This window comes from Alligator mississippiensis, chromosome 4, assembly GCF_030867095.1.
Source record: "Alligator mississippiensis isolate rAllMis1 chromosome 4, rAllMis1, whole genome shotgun sequence".
NCBI classification, from domain to species: domain Eukaryota; kingdom Metazoa; phylum Chordata; order Crocodylia; family Alligatoridae; genus Alligator; species Alligator mississippiensis.
This window is the reverse complement of record NC_081827.1, coordinates 1,815,485-1,836,614: the sequence shown is the minus strand read 5'-3', so window position 1 is coordinate 1,836,614 and position 21,130 is coordinate 1,815,485. Positions and strand designations below refer to the sequence as shown.

General features: G+C 53.7%; 1 protein-coding gene across 1 annotated transcript; it reads left to right on the top strand.

Annotated features, from left to right (window-relative positions):
• Nucleotides 1-1,707: 1,707 nt before the first annotated feature.
• Nucleotides 1,708-7,092, top strand: LOC132249802 (struthiocalcin-2-like). Its single transcript, XM_059725475.1, has 6 exons — nucleotides 1,708-1,854; nucleotides 1,966-2,044; nucleotides 2,697-2,791; nucleotides 3,410-3,550; nucleotides 6,373-6,487; nucleotides 6,782-7,092. Exons 2-6 carry the CDS (start codon nucleotides 1,978-1,980, stop codon nucleotides 6,847-6,849), a joined length of 486 nt encoding a protein of 161 aa, XP_059581458.1. The 5' UTR covers nucleotides 1,708-1,854; nucleotides 1,966-1,977; the 3' UTR covers nucleotides 6,850-7,092.
• The last annotated feature ends 14,038 nt before the right edge of the window (nucleotides 7,093-21,130 follow it).

The following is a 21,130-nucleotide window of genomic DNA, read 5'->3' as shown; positions in this document are numbered from 1 at the left end:
GTCCCTTCTGACTCTACAATCTATGAGAGGGGATCTGAGGGTGAAGCCACAGGAGACCCTCACCCCCTACAAGCACACTGGGAAACAACTAGGGAACATGAGGAAAAATGTATCTGCAATGGGAAAGGGTCCCTGCACAGCCCTGCTTTCAAGCTGGACTTGGGCTGGATAGTTCTGCCTCTGGGGTTCACACTGAGCAAACCCTTGACATCAGTCCCAAGCTCAGGGACATCCTTTGAGGCTTCAGCCCTTTTGATGTTCACCTGTCAGTGATAATGCAAGGGGATTCTGCTGTGCAGCTGGAAGATGAGCTGGGGCATGAATAGGATGCTTGTTTCAGACAGAGATTACTAATAGTGCTGATAGGGATGATAAAGAAGATGAGTAATCAAGAGGCCTATAACACTGGGACGGTGTCCCAGGCAGATCAAACAGTCCACAGAGAGCAGAGAAAGGACAGTAAATGTTTGTTCAGGATGTGATCATGGCAGAAGCTTCTCAGCACCAGGATGTGAGAGCTTCTGACCTCCGGTTTGGAAGCTGCTCTGGTCTTGAGCGACGTGATGGTGGCACAGCAGAGGAGGCTCTGCCTAGAGGCATCTATAGCTCAGCTTCTGCTTCAGGCAGGATTTGGCCTCTCTCTATCATCCAGATCAGTCTGAATGGGGAGGTGATGTCAGAGTGATGACATGAGCCAGGCAAGGATTGGAACATTTGATGTCATGGGTTAGGGGGCAATAAGTCACCTCCCCACTGTACCCCAGGAACCGTGGCCGGCCTGAGTCAGTGCTCGACGTGTGCGTGAGACGGTGACTCCTCCAAGAGCCGTGGGCCTGCGGCGCCGCCTACTCCTGACTGTTGCTGCAGAGCTGCTGTCGGGGTTGAGTTGTGAGCAGAAACCCCAGAGCCGAAGCAGGACCCGCCAGCAGCAGCCAAGCCTCGTCCAGGAAAGCGAGTGTGTCGTGTGGACACAGATGTCAGAGCCCCCTGCCCCCAGACCCGTGCACGAATTGGTTTAAAACCAGCACGGAGGATTCATTCGCAGGCCCCAGTGCTGGCAGAGCGGTGGTTGGTGCTGAGCAGCATGGCTTGGAGCCCCGTCCCGTTCAGGACAGCAGAGTCCAAAGGCAAAAGCTGCAGGAAGAGGAACCCCTGAGCTGAGGTCTCTGCATGCCCCAAAGCAGTGGGGCCATCATCCAAAAGGACCAAGCCACAGTCCTGAGGATGCCCTGCCTTTCCTCATCAGTCTTGTCTCCCAGGTGTCCATTCACTGGTGTTGTTCTGCTCTGGACTCTTTCCAAACTGCCCACATCCTGGTGAGGACAAAGACCCCCGCAAAGAGCTTGGGGAGATTGTAAGGGGTCTTGCCAGGCACGGGGATCCCATCACATCTCTACCACTCAATGCCTCCTCCCCATGAGACAGCAGCTCCTGGCCCCTTGCCAAGCCCAGGGACCTGCTCCCATCTGAAGTGAACCCCTGGATGGAAACCAGCTGCTGCCGCCCAGCCCAGGAGAGACGGGAGTGATGCAGAGGGAGGAGAAAGGTCTGGCTGGCCTCACAGATGGTAAGGATGGGCCCTGTATCCAGCACCTTTGCCTTTGATCTCTGTCAGCAAAGGACACCAGATGGCCCGGCCCAGCCCAAATGGCAGGTGGTCGCAGACTCACTTCTCACCCCGCCTGCTCCGTCCTGCACTTGCCATCTGGGATGAGCTGATTGATCAGCTCCTCGCCCCATCCCGTCCCCACCCCCACACTCCCAGAGGATCTATAAATGCCGGCACGGCCCATGTCCTGCACAGGCTGAACTCCGCTCCGCTCTGCCCCGGACCAGCTGCCCAGACACACAGAGGTGAGTCCCTGCCCTCCCCAGTGCCCCGCTCTCTGGTGGGTGCTGGTGGCAGCTGGTGCCTGTGACCAGCTCTGCGGCACATCCCCGTCACCCCTCGTGTGTTCTCCGCAGGGAAGAGAGAAGATGGGACCAGTCGCCTACACCAGCCTCTGCCTCCTCGGCTGCCTGATGCTGGGCCCCTCGCTGGCACGTGAGTCCTTGCCACCCCCTGAGCTGCTGCTCTTGGGGAAATGGGTCAGCTTGACCCAGGCTCCTCGAGTCGCTCTCCTGGATCCCGTTGCTGGGGTCACTGCACTGGGGAAGGGGACATCTAGGTTGGTATCTCTACCATGCACTGCCCCTGGTACCTCTGCCATGCAGCCTTGACCCCCAGCTACCTCCCACCCCAGGGGCAGCTCCCCCCAGCCCCAGTCTGCGAGGGACAGGGGGGCAGACATACGCGGCATTCTTGCTGCATTGCAGCTTGCACTGCTGAGGTGGGAGGGAGGATGCAGTCACGGCTGCACAGGGGGGGTGATGAGAAGCAAGGCTGAGGCAGGGGCCAGGGCTGCTCTGTGCATCGCTGCTGCATGAGGCCCCCCAGCTCCAGCCCCAGAGAGCTCTGCAGTTCCCCTCCACAGCCCCAGTGAGACCCCAGGGGTTTCTGGGGAACCCACATGACTCCAGATCCAGATGGCTCCTGCCACACCCAGGGCCTGGAGGGGCCTAGCAGCCACACGCAGCCCCCAAGGTATCGTAGCACTGTTGGTGCTAGCGGGAAAGCAGCACGTGGTCTCTAAAACAGCCCCTAACCTAGGTGTCCTCTCTGTGTCTTCCCATCCCGTCACCCTCTGTCTGGGCAGGGGCCCAAGGCGCAGGCTGTCCTGCAGGCTGGACACCCCACAACGGCAACTGCTACGGATACTTCCCACGGAGGATGGCCTGGAGACAAGCGGAGGTGAGCGGCTCTTGTGAAGACCTGGGGCAGGGCTGCAAAGTGCCTGGGCTGTGGGGCGAGCACAGGGGAGCATTCGGGGTGCACCCCAGGATGCCACACCAGCAGCATCACACTGGGCATCAAGTAGCATGAGGCTTGAAGAGGGCCATGGCAAAAGTCTCCTGCCCATCCCTGTAGTCTGCATGGCCCCTGAGCTGCCTTCTCCAGTGCACGGTGCATCCCTGTGTGGGACCACATCCTGTCCTCTGTGTGCAGCCCCAGGGTGCTAAGGATGAATCAAAAGAGAACAAGACACTGGTCGGTGGGGTGCGGGGTCCTGGCTCAGGCCAAGGTGGGGTTTCAGTCCAGGTGAAGGAACAAAGTCCCCGTGAGGTCGGGGCCACGCTCAGTGTTGCAGACATGGAGCAGGTTTCCCACGCGGCCTTTGCTGTAGTGTGGGCCATGTGCAAGGGGAAGGCGGATGGGGGCGGAGGCAGGGACAAGGGGGCGCTCTGTCTCCTCCAGCCCCGGCGGCTCCGCGGTTGTGCAGGGAAGCAGGGCGACAGGCTGATGTCTGGCACCTTGTGCTGCTCAGTGCAGAGGGCACTGAGGAGATAACCAGCCTCGTCCTTACCACAGGGTCAGTGCCAGAGCTTCGGTGCAAAGTCCCACCTCGCCTCTATCCACAGTCCGGAGGAGCAGAGAGTCATCGCTGACCTCATCGCCCGTGCTCACGGCTATGACGATGAAGTCTGGATCGGACTCCACATCGCTGGACGGGTGAGTGTGCGCCGCACTCTCCCAGACCCCACGTCTGTGCTCATCGCAGTGTGGGGGTTTCATAATTTCATAGTTTCTAGGGTCGGAAGGGACCTAAGCAGATCATCAAGTCTGACCCCCTGCCCTGGGAAGGAACAAGTGCTGGGATCATAACACCCCAGCCAGATATCTATGCATCCTCCTCTTGAAGACCCCCAAGGGAGGACAGAGCACCACCTCCCTTGGAAACCCATTGCAGAGCCTGGCAGCCCTAACCGTAAAGTAATGCCTCCTGATGTCAAGCCTGAACCTGCTCTCAATCCATTTGTGGCCGTTATTCCTTGTTATCCGAGGTGGTGCTTGGGGAACAAAGCCTCACTTATTTTCCACTGGTCCCCCCTGGTGAGTTTATAGATGGCCCCCAGTTCCTCTCTCAGTCTTCTCTTGTGGAGGCTGAACAGGTTCAGGTCCCGTAGCCTCTCCTCGTAGGGCCTGCCCTGCTGCCCCTGACCATGCGGGTGGCCTCCTCTGGACCCTCTCCATGCTGTCCACATCCCTCTTGAAGTGCGGCGCCCAGATCTGGATGCAATACTCCAGCTGCAGCCTGACCAGTGTTGTGTAGAGGGGGAGGATCACCTCCTTGGACCTGCTCGAGATGCATCTGTAGATGCACGACAAGGTGCGGTTAGCCTTACTGACCGCTGCCTCGCATTGGCGGCTCATGTCCATCCTGGAGTCAACAATGACTTCAAGATCCCTTTCAGCCACCACGTTGGCGAGACGGGTGTTCCCCAGCATATAGGGGCGTTGCTGGTTCCTTACCCCTGGATGCAGCACCTTGCACTTGTCTGCACTGAACTCCATCCTATTCTCATCCGCCACCTCTGCAACCTGTCTAGATCTAGCTGGAATCTGTCCCTCCCCTCCAGCGTGCCAACCTTGCCCCACATCTTCGTGTCATCAGCTAATTTGGACAGTGTGCTTTCCACACCCACCTCTAGTTGCCGGTGAAGATGTTGAAAACTGCAGGCCCAAGGACCGAGCCCTGAGGGACCCCACTGCCCACATCCCTCTAAGTCAAAAATGACCCGTCCACCACTACTCTCTGGGTGTGACGATCCAGCCAATTTGCCACCCATCTGACTGTGTAGGCACTAATGTCGCAGTTGCCTAGTTTTTTTTATGAGTTTGGGGTGAGACGCAGTGTCAAAGGCCTTTTTGAAGTCCAGGTAGACAACATCCACCTCAGTGCCCACATCCAAGGACTTGGTGACCTGGTCGTAAAAGGAAACCAGGTTAGTCAGGCAGGACCTGCACTCAGTGAACCCGTGCTGGTTGCCCCCAAGCATTACCTCCCATGTGGGCCCCCACAGATGTGCTCCTGGATAATTTCCTCAAAGGTCTTCCCAAGGACTGAGGTGAGACTAACTGGCCTGTAATTGCCGGGTTCCTCCTTTCTCCCCTTCTTGTAAACGGGGACCGCATTGGCCCTTTTCCAGTCCTCTGGGACCTGGCCCGAGCACCATAAGCGCTCATAGAGCCGTGCCAGGGCCCTGCTATGAGCCCCGCCAATTCCCCCAGCACCCTCAGATGAAGACCTACTGATTTAAACACGTCCAGCCCCTCCATGAGTTCCCTAACTCGGCTGTCCCTGACCCTAGGCATGGCGTCGTGTCCCCTGAGCCTGTCCGTAATCCTAGTGGGGGAGTTGTCCCTGCCCCTGCTCAGAAATATGGAGGCAAAGAACTCATTAAAGAGATCAGCTTTTTCCTTTGCCTCAATCACCAGATTGCCGAGCCTGTCCTGCAGGGGCCCACGTTACCCGGTGCCCTCTTCTTACTCCCTATGTATTTGAAAAAGGACTTTTTGTTATCCCGAATTCTGGTCACTGGTCCTAGCTCCGTCTCTGCCTTGGCCTGCCTACCCACCTCCCTGCAGTCCCGAGCAATGGGGGTGTAATCCTCCTTGGTGATAGTCCCTTGCTTCCACTGTTTGTACGCCCCCTTTTTTGCCCTCAGGCCCTCCTGGATGCCTTTACTGAGCCAAGGGGGCTTTGTAGCTCTCTTGTCCCCTTTGGCTTGTTTTGGGACTGAGTCCCTCTGAGCTCAGAGGATCGTCTCCTTGAGGAACAACCACCCGTCCTGGACGCCCATCTCACTGAGGCTCTGAGTCCCCAATGTCTCTCTGACTGATCTCCTTAGCTCATTGAAGTCGGCCCTCCTGAAGTCAAAGACTTTTGCCTTGCTGCTTGCTTTCACCACCCTGCACCCGATATTAAATTCCCGCAGATGATGGGCACTAACGCCTAGGTAGTTGAGCACCTGCAGACCCCTCACCAGGTCATCACCTGTGGCAAGGAGCAAGTCCAGCGAGGCATTTCCTCTGGTGGGATTGTGCACTTCCTGGGTTAGGTGGAGGTCCTGTATGCAGGCTGCGTGAGCGGTCAGACCTGGCTGACTGATCCTCCCAGCAGATGTTCGGGTAGTTTAGGTCACCCATGACAAGCACAGCCTGGCCCAGTTCCCCTGTGTGCTCACCAGTCTGGTATGAGTGGACCCGCACGCTGCCTCCTGCACGTCCTTCTGATGCCTGGTGATGGGCACCCGGTCAGCAGGGCCCCTCTCTGTGCCCTGTGCTGACCCCAGCTCCGGTGGGAAATCCTCCCACCTGGTCCAGCCTGCCCCTGACCCGTAATGCCTGTTGCTCTATGCAGCTGGGCCAGTGGCTACGAGTCAGTGGCCCAGAGCACAGGTCTCATTGCCCTGGGTGTGGTCCGTAGGGAGGTGTCGAGCCTTAGTCTGCACATGACATGTGTCTCTGTTCTCCTCTTCCTTCATCTGCAGAGTGACAACTGGGTATGGGTCGATGGCTCCCCCACCGTCCATGAGGCCTGGCACAAGTACAGGAGACATTACTCTCGGAAGGGGGAGAACTGCGCAGCCCTGGAAGATGACTCAGGTGAGCAGGAGGCTGTTTGGGGATGGAGGTTGTGGGGGCCGGGGAAGGTGGAAGCTGCAGAACCCAGAGCCAGTATCTCCACCTCCACCCAGAGCCCTCACAGCATCTCCCGGGGACGAGGCACCATCCCCGTCCCAGCCGTCCTGGGGGCTCTTCCCAGCCTCTTCTGCTGGACCTCAAGAAAGCAGTGGGGATCTCCCAAGGGGCATGGACTGGGAGAGGGACTGGGCTTCAGGGGGGCAGGGATGGCCCAGCCTGCCCCACCCCAGGGCTCCCTCCTGCTTTTCCTCCTAGGTTACATGACCTGGGACAAGGACTCCTGCTACGACAGAAACGCCTTCGTCTGCAAGCTCACCCTGTAATGGAGCAACTTGTCACTGCTCAGGATGGCTGGGAGTGGGCACGCTGGGCCCTTCTGCTCCTCAGAGGGGCTGTATCCACTGTCTCCAGCTCCCATGTCCCCTCTCCCAAGGCATCGTCATGTGAACTCCTGAATCCATCACCTTCTCCTCTGCCCCTTCTCTGTGTGGTGGGGGACTCCCTCGCTCTCTGTGTCTCTCCTCTGTGCACACTGCGGTGATAATAAACTTCCCCTTGAGCATTCAGATCCATGTGAATCACCTTTTTCTGGGTTCTGTATTTGCCATGAAAAGCACCACATGTGCCCCTGGCCATGCCTGAGCTCCCTCATCCAGCCCCTTTCGGGAGAGGGTAGTGACCATGCTGGGAGCGCAGGCATCCTGGGTATCATACAGGGCACTGGCCCATCCAGCTCTGTGCATGAGTCCTGAAATGCTGTACATCTGTGCCTCTGTGCCATCATCTCCTGTTCCCTCTCGTCTCAGCCCATTGCTCCCCAAGGAGAGACCTCAGACTGTGGTCAATGGGCCATGCACATCTTATGTGGCAGCAATACAAAACCAAAGGACTGAGCCAGATCTCCTCCGTCCTTTCCCTAGCTCCACCCTCGGCTTCCTGCATAACCAGGGATACATCCTGTTCCATCTCTTCTGTCATAATCCTTTGTGCTAGTGGGCTGGCAGCAGTAGGAAAACCAGTTGGTGTCAGAACTGCTTTGAGCAGAACAGAAACGAGCCACAGGATGGCTTGAGATCAGGAGAAAACCCCTGGGATTTAGAGACGTTATGAGCACAATCTGCTTAGCCGATCAAAGACCCCGATGAGGAGCAGACTTGCGGCACTGTCTAAGAATGTCCTTGGGGAGAAACCACCATGCTTTTTCAATGAGCTGGGAAAGGTGCAGGTGCAGGGGACAGGGCACGGGATGGAGCAGGATGGACAGGCTGCACTTGAGCACTTTTCCCCTTAGCGGCCAATCAATGCCACAGTGACAGGCAGGACCTGGGCTACATGGACCAGGGCTCGGACACAGGCTGGAAGCTCTTGCATGCTTGTAACAAGAAGCAATGGCTGCAGATGAGTCATGGACACGTTGACATGAGAAATGAGGCACTGGTGAAGAGGCCAGGCTGTGTGCGAGTCTGTTTGGCACTAATCCTGCAGAGAGGAGCAGCAGCTGGTTCATCCCATCCTGGAGCTCCACTCTGCTCTGAGCTCTTCTCCCTCCAATGAAACATCCCTGTTCTCTGTACGTGTGTGTGTGGGCTTTGAGTCTCCTGGCCCTGGAGCAAGGAGGGGAGACTCCAAGGAGGGCAGAGGGGAGGGAGGATTCCCTTTCCCCAGAAGTATTTTTGGCTAGGGGCTGTGCCATCTTGGAACTGGAAAAAATCACTAGGCCATTCTATCAGGCCTGTGGGCCTCCTAAAAAATGTAAGAAATGATTATTTGCCCCTGGCTGCCTGACCTGTGAAAGATGACAAGGGGCAAGCAGCAGCAGGACCCAGCAGGAGCTGGTGGCAGGACCCAGCAGCAGCAGCAGCAGCAGCAGCAAGGCCCTCCGGCCCCGCCCCACCCCATCCCCCAACTGGAAGCTGACATTGAGAGTGAGGGGAACTGTGGTGCTGCGGGATGGAGCAGATGGGTGAGGGATGGGGCAGGGTACAGGGTAAAGCAATACCAGAGAAATACCTTAGAGCAAACAATGGCATGGTAGCCTTTGACCACACATTTGAGCTACTGCAAGGTATATATCTAGTTAGATCTCAGGTAGCTTACTCACGAGTGTCATCCAGAGATAGGTGGAGATTCCCTCTGGAGGCAGGCAGTTCCTTGATCATGAGTTTCAAGAGAGACAGGGAGTTTCAGACGGTCCAGCTTCTCTCTGTGAGTTTTCATCATGGCTACTCCCCCTTCTCCTGGGCAGTCCTTCACCTATATAGCCCCTATGATCTCATTTATCTGGTCTAATGAAGGCCAGCAGCTGTTGGCTGCCAGCCAACCAATTTGAAATGCATCACTGGTTGCCAGGTAGACTGGCAGGTTCCTTATCCCCCTCCCAGTCATGTTGACATTGGCATCACATACCTGGGTGGGGGGCTTCAACTCCGTATTGTTCTAAGCAGTTACATAGGCAGAGGGAGCAGGTTTCACCGCTCCTTCGGGAAAGTATCCAGCTCAGGTTACAATTCAGGGTGACCTGAAGAGATGGGACAGAGGTGTCTGCCCTTTGCAGTGGCTGTGATAACCACATTGTCGTACAGCAGAGTTTGGGGAGAGACAGAATTCGTATTCTGCCACAGGAATATCCAATTCCAGCATGGAGAGAGAGAGGACAGAGGTGCAGCCCTCCTGCCCCTGGAACGGGAACTAAAGCTTGCTTTGGGACCTGAATCCCAGGACAAAGGAGAGCCTCTGTTGCCCCGCAAGGAGCTGAACTCCCCACCGGGTATGGAGCAGTGCAGCTTCAGGACACCAGTGCCCCAGGGGAAGTGGGTAAGGGCAGGGTCAGCCACAGCTGGTAAGCTGTTAGGGAAATGGGAAAAGCTGCCAGGGTAGAGCCCTGTGAGAGGGAGTCTGGTCTGAACCAGGAAAGCTCGGGGCTGCAGGAACCAAGGACCTGCTGGGATGGGGACCCCTGTGCTGGACTGTGAGTGTCGGGAGGGGCGATGGGTGCAGAGGAGGAATGGCTGAATAAGCACAAATCTCAAGGAGGTGTGAGGAGACACTTAACCTCGTAGCGTATGCAGGCAGCTTATTTTCAGGAGAGATAAGAGGAAGCCGTTTGCTCGCATCACCAGACTAGAGGTTATGGGAGTTCAGAGCCTCAGGAATGAGATGAACCTCACCCACGCCGTCTAGCAGCAGATCATAGCAACAACAGTCTTTCCATTTATTGCAAGGAGATTGGGTTGTATATCCTAGGGAAACTGTTTTAAAGGTTATAACCTGGGGAATGTAATTATTGATGGAGTTTGCTGTAAGTAGGATCACTCACTGTGTTGGACTACTCACTTAATATTGCAGTTGTAGCTAGTATTCAAATAATTGGTTTTATTATTAACTATATATATATATATATATATATATATATATATATATATATATATATGTATGTGTGTGTATCTATCTATCTATCTATCTATCTATCTATCTATCTATCTTATTTTGATTTATCATTTCTGTATATAGTTTTGTATAATAAAGAAATCCATTTGTTCAATGGGCTTGTAGTAGATTCTTGGGTGGTAAGGGTGAGGGACATACCCCTCCACGGGACACCTCAGTCAGTAGATCTGCCTGAGGGAGATCCCAGGGCTACTGGTATGTCGAGAATCCAGAATCCGGCATATCGCCTGGCCTAGTGGGCTGGAGAGGGCTACACCGCTTAATTTCCTTTATTCCTTGTCTGCCACGACTTTGATGGAATAAGGTAAGGAAATAAACACAATCCTGAGAGATGAAGTGGATATTGCATCTGCAGTTCAGCAAGATAACTCTTCTGCACAGTTATTATGTCTCTCTTAGATAACCAGCATCTCGGATACACTTAGTTCCCTCTCTCTTTGGGAACTCTCACTTTCTTGGTTGCTTGCCCCGTTCTTCTCCACATGAGTCCCAGGCAAATGGCAACCCTGTTCCCCTTGTATCTTCTAACAATACCTAAATGTGGGGTTCACTCCCCCTGGTTAACTTTCATTCACTTTTGGTTCTTGCCTTTTTTAGGTCCCTGGGAGGGTATCCCACGTCCCCAGGTATTGGACTCACCCACTCAGAGGTCTCCGTCATCACCTCTCTTCCTTGGGGAAAACTTAGTCCCCGGGTTCGTTAGGCAGAGGCTCAGACGAACAACAGCATAAGTTTAAAGACTTAATTTATTAAAGAATGCATTCTGAACAGACAACTGCCCCGAGAGGAAACTGTCTGTTGTTCTACTCCGCGCGCAGCTTGATTATATAGCAAGTATGATATAGGAAGTATGACATCATATGCATAGCAACAGATACACCAATCTATTAATAGCCACACTCTTTCTACACTAGTATCCTGTTTTAACTAAACTAGAACTGTTCCGGTTTGTGCTTAGCCGAGCAGTTTGGGGTCATGCCCTTTGACTTCCTCACAGCTTAAGCTGTGTACGTGACCTGCTCGCTGACACATAATGGCGATTGACTCCGTTCTGTTCCCCTTCATCTTCAGCTTCCCAAATGAGTCTCTGTCCGGGTCTCTTTTTCTGGTCTCTTCTCTCTGCCCTCAGTCATCTCTCTCTCGTAGCCTCTCTTTACTTCTTCTGAGTTGCTTTCTTCTTCTTTCAGGAACTGGCTCCAAGCCCAGTTCCCCTTTAGCTCCTTCCGGCAGTCTCTTGCATCTCTGACAGCCAGCCCTCTCTCCCTGCTCTCTCTACCCACAAGCCTTTGCTTTTTTGTCATCTGGGTCGTGCTCTGCTTCCTCTATGTATCTCCACCCTGTTCTCTGCTCATCCTCTTGTTCTTCCCTCCCCTGGCTCATTGCCAAGGTAAGTTCCCAGTTTCTTTTCATTCCCTCGAGGTCTATCCCAGGGCAGGCTTGTTGCCCTGTCACATTGCCCTAAAAGGCAGAGACCTCACATGTGTATGTCCAAGCTAAAAGTGCAAGAGCGAGGCTGAGCCTGTGTAACGAGAAAATGGAAGGAAACTACCTACACATTTAACTTGAACAAACAACTAAAGAAGACAAAAGACTAAATACACATTTCAAACACAACCTGTCAAAGCTGCATTGAATACGGGAAAGATGTACTGTACGTGACAGCCTCACATTTCTCTACACAGGCATCCAATGCCCGAGGTGCTGCACATGTCTCAAGTATTCAATGTACATCTGGAGTTTTGTAAATAGACCATCACCGGTACAAAGTACTGCAAATTTGACCCACTGATAAGCAAATACCCAGAGACAGGCCAGGAAGTCAATGCCTCTAGGCATTTAATTGCAAGAAACACAAGTCTTCACACCTAGACACCTCCAAAAACAGGACCTAGGCAATTTAACAATTATAATGTGATGGTCACCCTTTTCCTTCCATTTTTTGTCAGCCTTTAATCAGTCAACCATCAAGAAAAAATCCATTGAAGCTAGACAATTAAACAGTATAAAGCAAGAAAGCACTACTCGCTAGGTGTGCAGCCCAGTGAAGATGCAGAAGCCATCCTGCACCCAGCCAACAGGTGAGGAACCCACGCCCTGTGTGGGCTGCAGAACCGACCCAGCTTCCCAGCCTGTGCTGGGGAGAAAACACTACTGCAGCTCAGTCTGTACTGGGACCAGGGCCCAAGCCTGGGGGGGTGGGGGCAGGAGGGGGAAGGGGACACCTGATCAGGGCCTGGAGATCCAGGGGGCCCGGCCCAGGCTGCAAGCCTATTACCAGGAGGAAAAAAAAACAAAGGCTAAATTGTAGGTCATGCTTGAGGATATGTGTGGAAAGTGATGTACTACCTGTACGGGGTCTCCACCGTGAGATTTGCTGGAGACAATCAGGAGCAGAACAAGTGAGTTTCTGCCCCGCCCAGGGCCCTTCTGTTGGACAGAGAGAGTGTGCTTGTGTAGTTCATTGTAGGACTCGTCGTGAGAGAGACGGGGGATGCATGCTTCCCTGTGTGATGTGCTCTCAAGAACTACAGGTCCCAGAGTCCCCTGTGCAGATAGATGGGAAGGGGCAAAGCACTATAAACCAGGGACATCATTCCCAGGGCAGTGAAAGCCACGGGACTCTTCAGACTGGAACTCGCAGGCTCAGGGGGGACCTGGTGGCTGCGTATAAGTACGTAAGGGGTGCACATCAGGATCTGGGGGAACGCCTGTTCACCAGAGCGCCCCAAGGAAAAACAAGGACCAACGATCATAAACTCCGCCAAGACCATTTTAGGCTGGACATAAAGAAATATTTTTTTACTGTTTGAGCCCCCAAGACCTGGAATAGACTCCCTCCAGACATGGCGCAGGCACCTACTCTGGACTCTGTCAAGAATCGTTTGGATGCTTATCTTGCTGGGACCCTTTGACCCCAGCTGACTTCCTGCCCCTGGGGCATGGGGCTGGACTCGATGACCTTTGAGGTCCCTTCCAGCCCTGATGTCTATGAAATCTATGAAGTCTGTGAAGCCACAGTGTCACTGGTAGGATTTACAGGCCCAAAAGTGAGTAACAAGTTAGGCCTGGTGGTCAAAACATTGCACAGAGAGGAACTGAAGCAGGGAGAGGGTTAGTGCCTGGAAGGAAAGGACATTTCTTTCTCTCTCTCACACACACATGCCATGTCTGGCAATTAATGCAAATCAGGGAGCCAGAAACATAAGGAAGTAAAACAAAGGGAAGTGAAAGAAGCTAAAGGACACCAATCGATCCTCCAGTTTTTCACAACAGACGAGGGCTTTCTGCAGTCTGGCTCAGGCAATACACTAACTAGAGAAGTAGATGAACAAAAGCAAGATGGAAATGATTTTAATATAGATTTGATATAATATAATATTTTAACTTTATATTAAATTTTAAATTAATAAAGAGAGACTGGCTTGTTTGGAGTCCTACCAACCAAGAGCTATATTGTTTTCCATGTCGACTACTTTCTGAAGGGAGACAGAAACAACCCAGTATGCTGGCAAAAAGTGAAGGGTGTTCTCCAAAAGTGAAACAATGGCAAAAGCTATATAATGAACTTCCTGAACATGAAACAGCAACGAACATGAAACTTGCCACTGCCAGTGGGAGGAATTGCAGCGGTCACTGTCAGGTGGACGTGAAGTGGACAGGGAGGTTCAAAAACAAATATTAACAGAGCCTACAAGATGGAAAGAAATATTGGAAAGATTGTCAGATGTTACCTTATATCTTGCTTCAAGAGGTTTAGCATTCCCAGGGGACAATGATATGAGAGGTGTCCCTGTAGCAGGACACTAAGGTGCGTGCTACTCCCAGAGCAGAGGCAGGAACCCAGGTGCCAGTCAACCGGTTAAGGAGGGAATTGGCCACACCTGTGCCTGGTCAGCTGACCGGAAGGGGCAGGGCCTGGCTCCCACATAAATCCCAGGCCTGAGCCCAGGAGGGCAGTTCCCTGCTGGCAGCCAAGGGGGAAGGGAGCTCTGCTGGAACTAGTGAAGGGGAGAGGCCTGACTGCACGATCAGCTCCTGATGCTGTTATGGGAGGGAGTGTTCCCGGGTAGGGACTGAATGATGTTTTAGCCGGGCAGCTTGGATTTTTAGTTATAGCCCAGGGGCTTGTGTTTTGTGTTTGCTGTTTTAACCAGTGGTTTGGGTGAGGCTATCAGGGGATGGAGGAGGCCTCATAGAGGACCTGCAGCAGCGTGGGAACCCCAGCCCCAGAGAGCGGGGGCAGCGAGAAGCCCCAGAAAGAGAGGGCGGTGAGAAGCTACAGAGAGAGGGGCAGCGAGCGCCCATGAAGGCGCAGTGCCAGACAGGGCTGCGGAGAGCCAGAGTGCCAGGAAGGCGCAGAGTGAGACAGAGCGAGGTAGGGCTGTGGAAAGGCCAGGGGGGACAAGGGGAGGGCCAAATTACAACAAGGCCCAGATCAAACCATGTCACTGTCATCCGCGAGGCTTGGGCTGCGGGGGAAGGGAGGAAAAGGAGCTGCAGATAAGGCTCCCTGGCACTGGGGCAATAAATGGGCAGCTTCTTGCTAATTAACATCCATTAATTAATTAAGATCAGGGCGTGGCAGGAGAGAAGGCGGGCAGTTGGCCCATAACAGGAGGGCAGAGTCACCGATAGATGGATTCCGGAAGAGGCACTCCTGTCAGTCTCTCACAATGGCAACTTGCTTGGAGCTTTTGAGTTAATAGTTTGTTATGACTGTATCACTTGTGACCATTTGGCCAAAGTCAAACACGAGCAAACAGAGGGTAAGAGGATGCACGGGCGGCTCATTATCTCTCATGGGCGAGTCAGACTGAGGTTTTTGAATAATGTGGTAAGAGTGCGCAGAAGGCCGTTCTTGCAGAGAGAGAAAAGGCCATTTATTATTCTATCATAGGTGATGCTTCTCCTGATGTCCCTCACCAAGAACAACACATGTTGATATTCCGATTTGTAGTTCACAAGACAGATACTGGTACATTTAACGTGAAAGAAAGGGTTTTTTGAGTTTATCAACTTTGATTTACATAATGGAGAACAGACAGCTGAAATGCTAATTGCCAGCTTGAGGCGTCATAACATTCCTCTTGCGGACTGTAGAGTTCAAGGTCTTGATCGTGGCTCCAACGTGTCAGGGAAAATAACAGGTGTTCAGGTCTGCATTATGTCCACAAGTGAACTTGCTGTGTATTCTCCTTGTGCTTGCCGTCCACTAAATCTCATAGGAGTTAATGCTGCAGCAGCAGGTACTGAAACATTAACGTTTTTTGGTTGTGTGCAGCACTTTTTTGTGTTTTTCAGTGCTAGCCCTTGTGAGGTGGAAGATTACAAGAGATAAGATCCACGCTCACTCCACTCGCTCTCAGACACTCTCCGTCCAATCACTGAGCATCTTCCAGGTATCCTGGAAGCACTGGAACATGGTCTTGCTTTAAATTTGACACACAAAGCTCAATCACACCTGGAAGCCCTGAAAAGGTCCTTCAGCTCATTTGCATGCCTTTTGCTGGCTAGCTGCTGGTACAAGGCTCCTTCAAGTACTGATGACAGAAACAAGCTGTTACAAGCCAGGGGAATCTCTCTTGACTCAGAGACAGCTCTCAGTGCTGACATTACTGAAGAAGTAAAACAAGTTAGAGAGCAGGGGCCCAAAAGTCCACAGGAAGTGTGTCTTGTTGCAGAAGGCATGGGGATTTTGCCACAATTACCAAAGAAGCGAGGCAAGAAGAGGAAAAGATTTCACGATGACACAGCTGAGGAATCATGTTCTACCATCACTGAAAATGATCCAGGATCCTTATTCAGAAGGACTGTTTTGGATGCAACCAAATCTGTGCTGGGCCCGTAGAAATGGCGCGTGGGCCCTGTCCGCAGGCACTCACCATGCACGGGTCCGGTCCTGGGGAACATGCGGTTCTGTTCTGATTTCTGTGCAGCCAGGAGCTCGGCATTAAATGGGTCGTGGGCTGAGTCTTTGCAGCCACCTGCAATGCAGCATTCAGATTGAGAATGAGACCGAGGAGACTGTCCTGGACTGAGAGGGAAGAAGGATGAGGAAGGAGCCCTGTGTCAGATCCTAGGACCATTGTGTCCCCTGAGTGACAACGGGATCGAGCTCTGCCTCTAACCTCCTGTAATCTCCTGTGTCTTTCCCCTGAGCATTGTGAGTGTAGGTTCTTCTCGAAACTCACTGTGGCACCTTGGGCTGAACAGCCTGGTTATTGGGGTGACTTTGGGTTGGTTCCACAGGGGCCTCGCCTGCCACGTCTTTGATGATGGTTATGTTTGGATTGGGAGAATGATGTTTGGTCCTGCCTCCCCTGGCGCCTTCCCTTGGTTGTTCTCGCTGTTCTTTCTTTGTGGGGCTCTGCCTCCCCTACACCACGCCTAACGCCAACCTTGATGTTGTCACCTGTGACATTGAGGCTGATGTTCTGACCCTTCTTGGTGCTCGGTCTCTTGGGAGCTTCGGCTGCAGTCTAATGGTGATACTTCTGTGCTGAGCATCTCCTACGGCCCCTCACTTCTCTCTGCTTACACGGCGTCTGGTCTCAGCACCATTCTGTCCCCCGGCACGTCAACTCTTCCCTGGGTTCGGTACCTGCCATACGTCTGTTGCATCCATATCCTGACCCCACTGGGTCTGGCTGTGATCCAGTCATTGCTGTCGGTTTGCTCAGTCTACGACAACCCTGTGGATAGATCCTTGAGCCCTCTCTGGCCCTGTGCTCTCACTGTGACCCATCTTTGGGGTGCCCACCATCCCCCTCACTGGGATTGCTCAAAAGCTCTGGAGCCTCCGGGCCAGATGGGGACTCAGCTTCTGGGCCCCCAGGCTCATCTTCTGCCTGGTCTTTTATCCCAGCTCCGAGCGTCTGGGCGACCAATCTGCCCCGGCATGCTTTTATAAAGCATGCCCTTGGGGATGCTGGAGCTGTTTCTGGCTTCTCCCAGTTCAGCTGTTTCTTTTGATCTTTTCCCGCAGTGGCTCCAGCTGCCGTGGTTTCGCTTTTGCTGTGATCGGCTTCTGGCGTGGCATCCCACTGCCTCCCTGGCTCTCCTGGCAAGTCTTTTTCACACCTCCCTTTGCTGCCACCTCCCATTCCTGCCCATGCCCCTCACTCCCAACCTGCAGCCCCCTGCCCCCCCAGGTGTCCATGAGCCTGAGACCCCTCATAGATTCATAGATTCATAGGTGTTAGGGTCAGAAGGGACCTCAATAGATCATTGAGTCCGACCCCCTGCATAGGCAGGAAAGAGTGCTGGGTCTAGATGACCCCAGCTAGATACTCATCTAACCTCCTCTTGAAGACCCCCAGGGTAGGGGAGAGCACCACCTCCCTTGGGAGCCCATTCCAGACCTTGGCCACTCGAACTGTGAAGAAGTTCTTCCTAATGTCCAATCTAAATCTGCTCTCTGCTAGCTTGTGGCCATTGTTTCTTGTAACCCCCGGGGGCGCCTTGGTGAATAAATCCTCACCAATTCCCTTCTGTGCCCCCGTGATGAACTTATAGGCAGCCACAAGGTCGCCTCTCAACCTTCTCTTGCGGAGGCTGAAAAGGTCCAGGTTCTCTAGTCTCTCCTCGTAGGGCTTGGTCTGCAAGCCCTTGACCATACGAGTGGCCCTTCTCTGGACCCTCTCCAGGTTATCCGCATCCCTCTTGAATTGCGGCGCCCAGAATTGCACGCAGTACTCCAACTGCGGTCTGACCAGCGCCCGATAGAGGGGAAGTATCACCTCCCTGGACCTATTCGTCATGCATCTGCTGATGCATGATAAAGTGCCATTGGCTTTTTTGATGGCTTCGTCACACTGCCGGCTCATGTTCATCTTGGAGTCCACTAGGACTCCAAGATCCCTTTCCACCTCTGTGCCACCCAGCAGGTCATTCCTTAGGCTGTAGGTGTGCTGGACATTTTTCCTCCCTAGGTGCAGCACTTTGCATTTCTCCTTGTTGAACTGCATCCTGTTGTTTTCTGCCCACTTGTCCAACCTGTCCAGGTCTGCCTGCAGCTGTTCCCTGCCCTCCAGCGTGTCCACTTCTCCCCATAGCTTTGTGTCATCTGCAAACTTGGACAGAGTACATTTCACTCCCTCGTCCAAGTCGCTGATGAAGACATTAAAGAGTATCGGTCCAAGGACCGAGCCCTGCGGGACCCCACTGCCCACACCCTTCCAGGTCGAAACCGACCCATCCACCACGACTCTGGGTGCGACCCTCCAGCCAATTCGCCACCCACTGGACTGTGTAGTCATCCAAGTCACGGCCTCTTAACTTGTTCACCAGTATGGGGTGGGATACCGTATCGAAGGCCTTCCTGAAGTCTAAGTATACGACATCCACCCCTCCTCCTGTGTCCAGGCGTTTCGTAACCTGGTCATAGAAGGAGACTAGATTGGTCAGGCACGATCTGCCTGCCACGAACCCATGCTGGTTTCCCCTCAGCATAATTTGTCCTGCCGGGCTGTCGCATATGTGAGCCTTGATAATTTTTTCAAAGACTTTGCCAAGGATGGAGGTGAGACTGACCGGCATAGTTGCCTGGGTCCTCCTTCCTCCCCTTCTTGAAAATGGGGACTACATTGGCCCTTTTCCAGTCCTCTGGGACTTGGTCCGTGCGCCACGAGCGTTCAAATATTCCCGCCAGTGGCTCTGCAATGATGTCGGCCAGTGCCTTCAGCACCCTCGGATGGAGCCCATCCGGGCCTGCCGACTTAAAGGCATCCAGTTCTTCCAAGTGACTCTGCACCACCTCAGGGTCTACGCATGGCAGTCTGGCGCCTTGCTGCTGCCTCTCTACAACCCCAGTGAGAGACTTGTCGTGCCCCTCGCTTAGGAACACTGAGGCAAAGACCTCGTTGAGGAGTTCAGCCTTGTCCCCCCTGTCTATCACCAATTGTTTCTGCCCATTTCGCAGGGGTCCTATTCCTCCCTGGGCCTTCCTTTTACTCCCAATATATCTAAAAAACAATTTCTTGTTGTCTTTTACTTGGGTTGCCATCCTCAGCTCCATGGTAGCTTTTGTGCCACACCTGGAGCCAGGAGGCACCCAGGTGATTTCAGCCAGCAGCATCTCGAGGCCACCGCCTAAGGGGGGCAAATCCTGGAGCTTGCAAAAAAAGGACTGGCCCCCAGCACTGGAGACCCCGTGGTGCCAGCAGGCCCAGGCTAGGGGAGCTGGGGGCTTTCAGGTCCGCCCTGTTGGCTGTAGGACCCCCTGCTCCCACCCCAGCCCCCAATGCCCATGGAGCCCAGGGTCCAGGCCCCACCGCTCTCCCTCTCCCCTCCCAGCCCAGAGACCCCAGTGTCCGGGATCCCTGTCCTGTACGGGGAGTGCCCGTGTTTCCAGTGCAGCTCCCTTGGAACCATCTTGGAGTCTGCACTCCCACACCCGGGTGTTTTCTGCAGCTTCGTCTGACAAGGGCCCAGTCACTCCCCGCAGACCCCGCGCAGGGACAGCATCTGCCATGTGTGCGAGTGTCTGTGTCCATCCTTGACACCTGTGTTGTGTTTGGGTATCTCTGTGTGTCTGTATGTGTGCCCCAGATGCCTGGGTTGTGTGTGTGTGGCTGTGTTTGTGTGTGCCAACACACGCACAAATCACGGGCATCTGGGAAACACACGCACATAACTCAGGTGTCTGGAGCACGTACGCACGTACATGCGGGCACACAAACACACACACATGACCCAGGTGACTGGTTTGCACATACAACTCTGGATTCTAGGACAGACACAACTACACACACACACACCTAAACACACAAAGAGGCACTCACACCCCAGAGTTCCAGGACACACACACACACACACACACACACACACATCTCGGTACATGCATATGACCAGCCATTTTGTGTAGCAGCGTCACTGCAGCGTGCAGTGCGTTTCCTGCCTGGGGCGCACCTGGGCCGAGTGCATTAGTGCTTTGCCCACCAGCGCAGGCAGCCTCTTCCACTCCGTTTCATCTGCAGGCACAAACACACTCACACCTAGCCTTCCAGGAAAGATACACACACACACACACACACACACACACACACTTCCAGGACACACACAGACTTCCAGGACACACACACCTAAACACACACATATGAACTCAAACCCCAAGCTTCCAGGACACACACACGCACTCACAGACACAGACACACTGTTGTTGTGTTCTAGAAGCTCTGCAGTGCAGCACACACACACACACACACACACACACACACACACACACACACGGTTTATCAGGGGTGACCACCAGTATCTGGGGGAGCGTTTGTTCACCAGAGCGCCCCAAGGGATGACGAGGACGAATGGTCACAAACTACTACAAGATCGTTTCAGGCTGGACATAAGGAAGAATTTCTTTCCTGTCCGAGCCCCCAAGGTCTGGAGCAGCCTGCCACCGGAGGTGGTTCAAGCGCCTTCATTGAACACCTTCAAGAGCAAACTGGATGCTTATCTTGCTGGGATCCTATGACCCCAGCTGACGTCCTGCCCTTTGGGCAGGGGGCTGGACTCGATGATCTTCCGAGGTCCCTTCCAGCCTGAATCTCTATGTCTATGAAATGTCTATGGCTTGGTACATGTATATGACCGGCCATTTTGTGCAGCAGCGTCACTGCGGCGTGCAGTGCGTTTCCTGCCTGGGGCGCACCCGGGCCGAGTGCATTGGCGCTTTGCCCACCAGCGCAGGCAGCCTCTTCTGCTCCATTTCCTCTGCAGACACAAACACACACTCACACCCAGCCTTCCAGGAAAGATACACATACACACACACACACACACACGCACGCACGCACACACACACACACACACACTTATAACCCACACTTCCGGTACATAAACACCTAAACACACACATATGCACTCACACTCCAGGCTTCCAGGGTGCGCGCACACAGACACACAGACACAGACACAGACGCGCACACACTTCCAGGACACACACACCCAAACACAAACATATGCACTCACACCCCAGGCTTCCAGGACACGCACACACAGACACAGAGACAGACACAGACACACTGTTGTTGTGTTCTAGAAGCTGTGCAGTGCAGCGCGCACACACACACACACACACACACACACACACTTATAACCCACACTTTTGGCACATAAACACCTAAACACACACATATGCACTCACACTCCAGGCTTCCA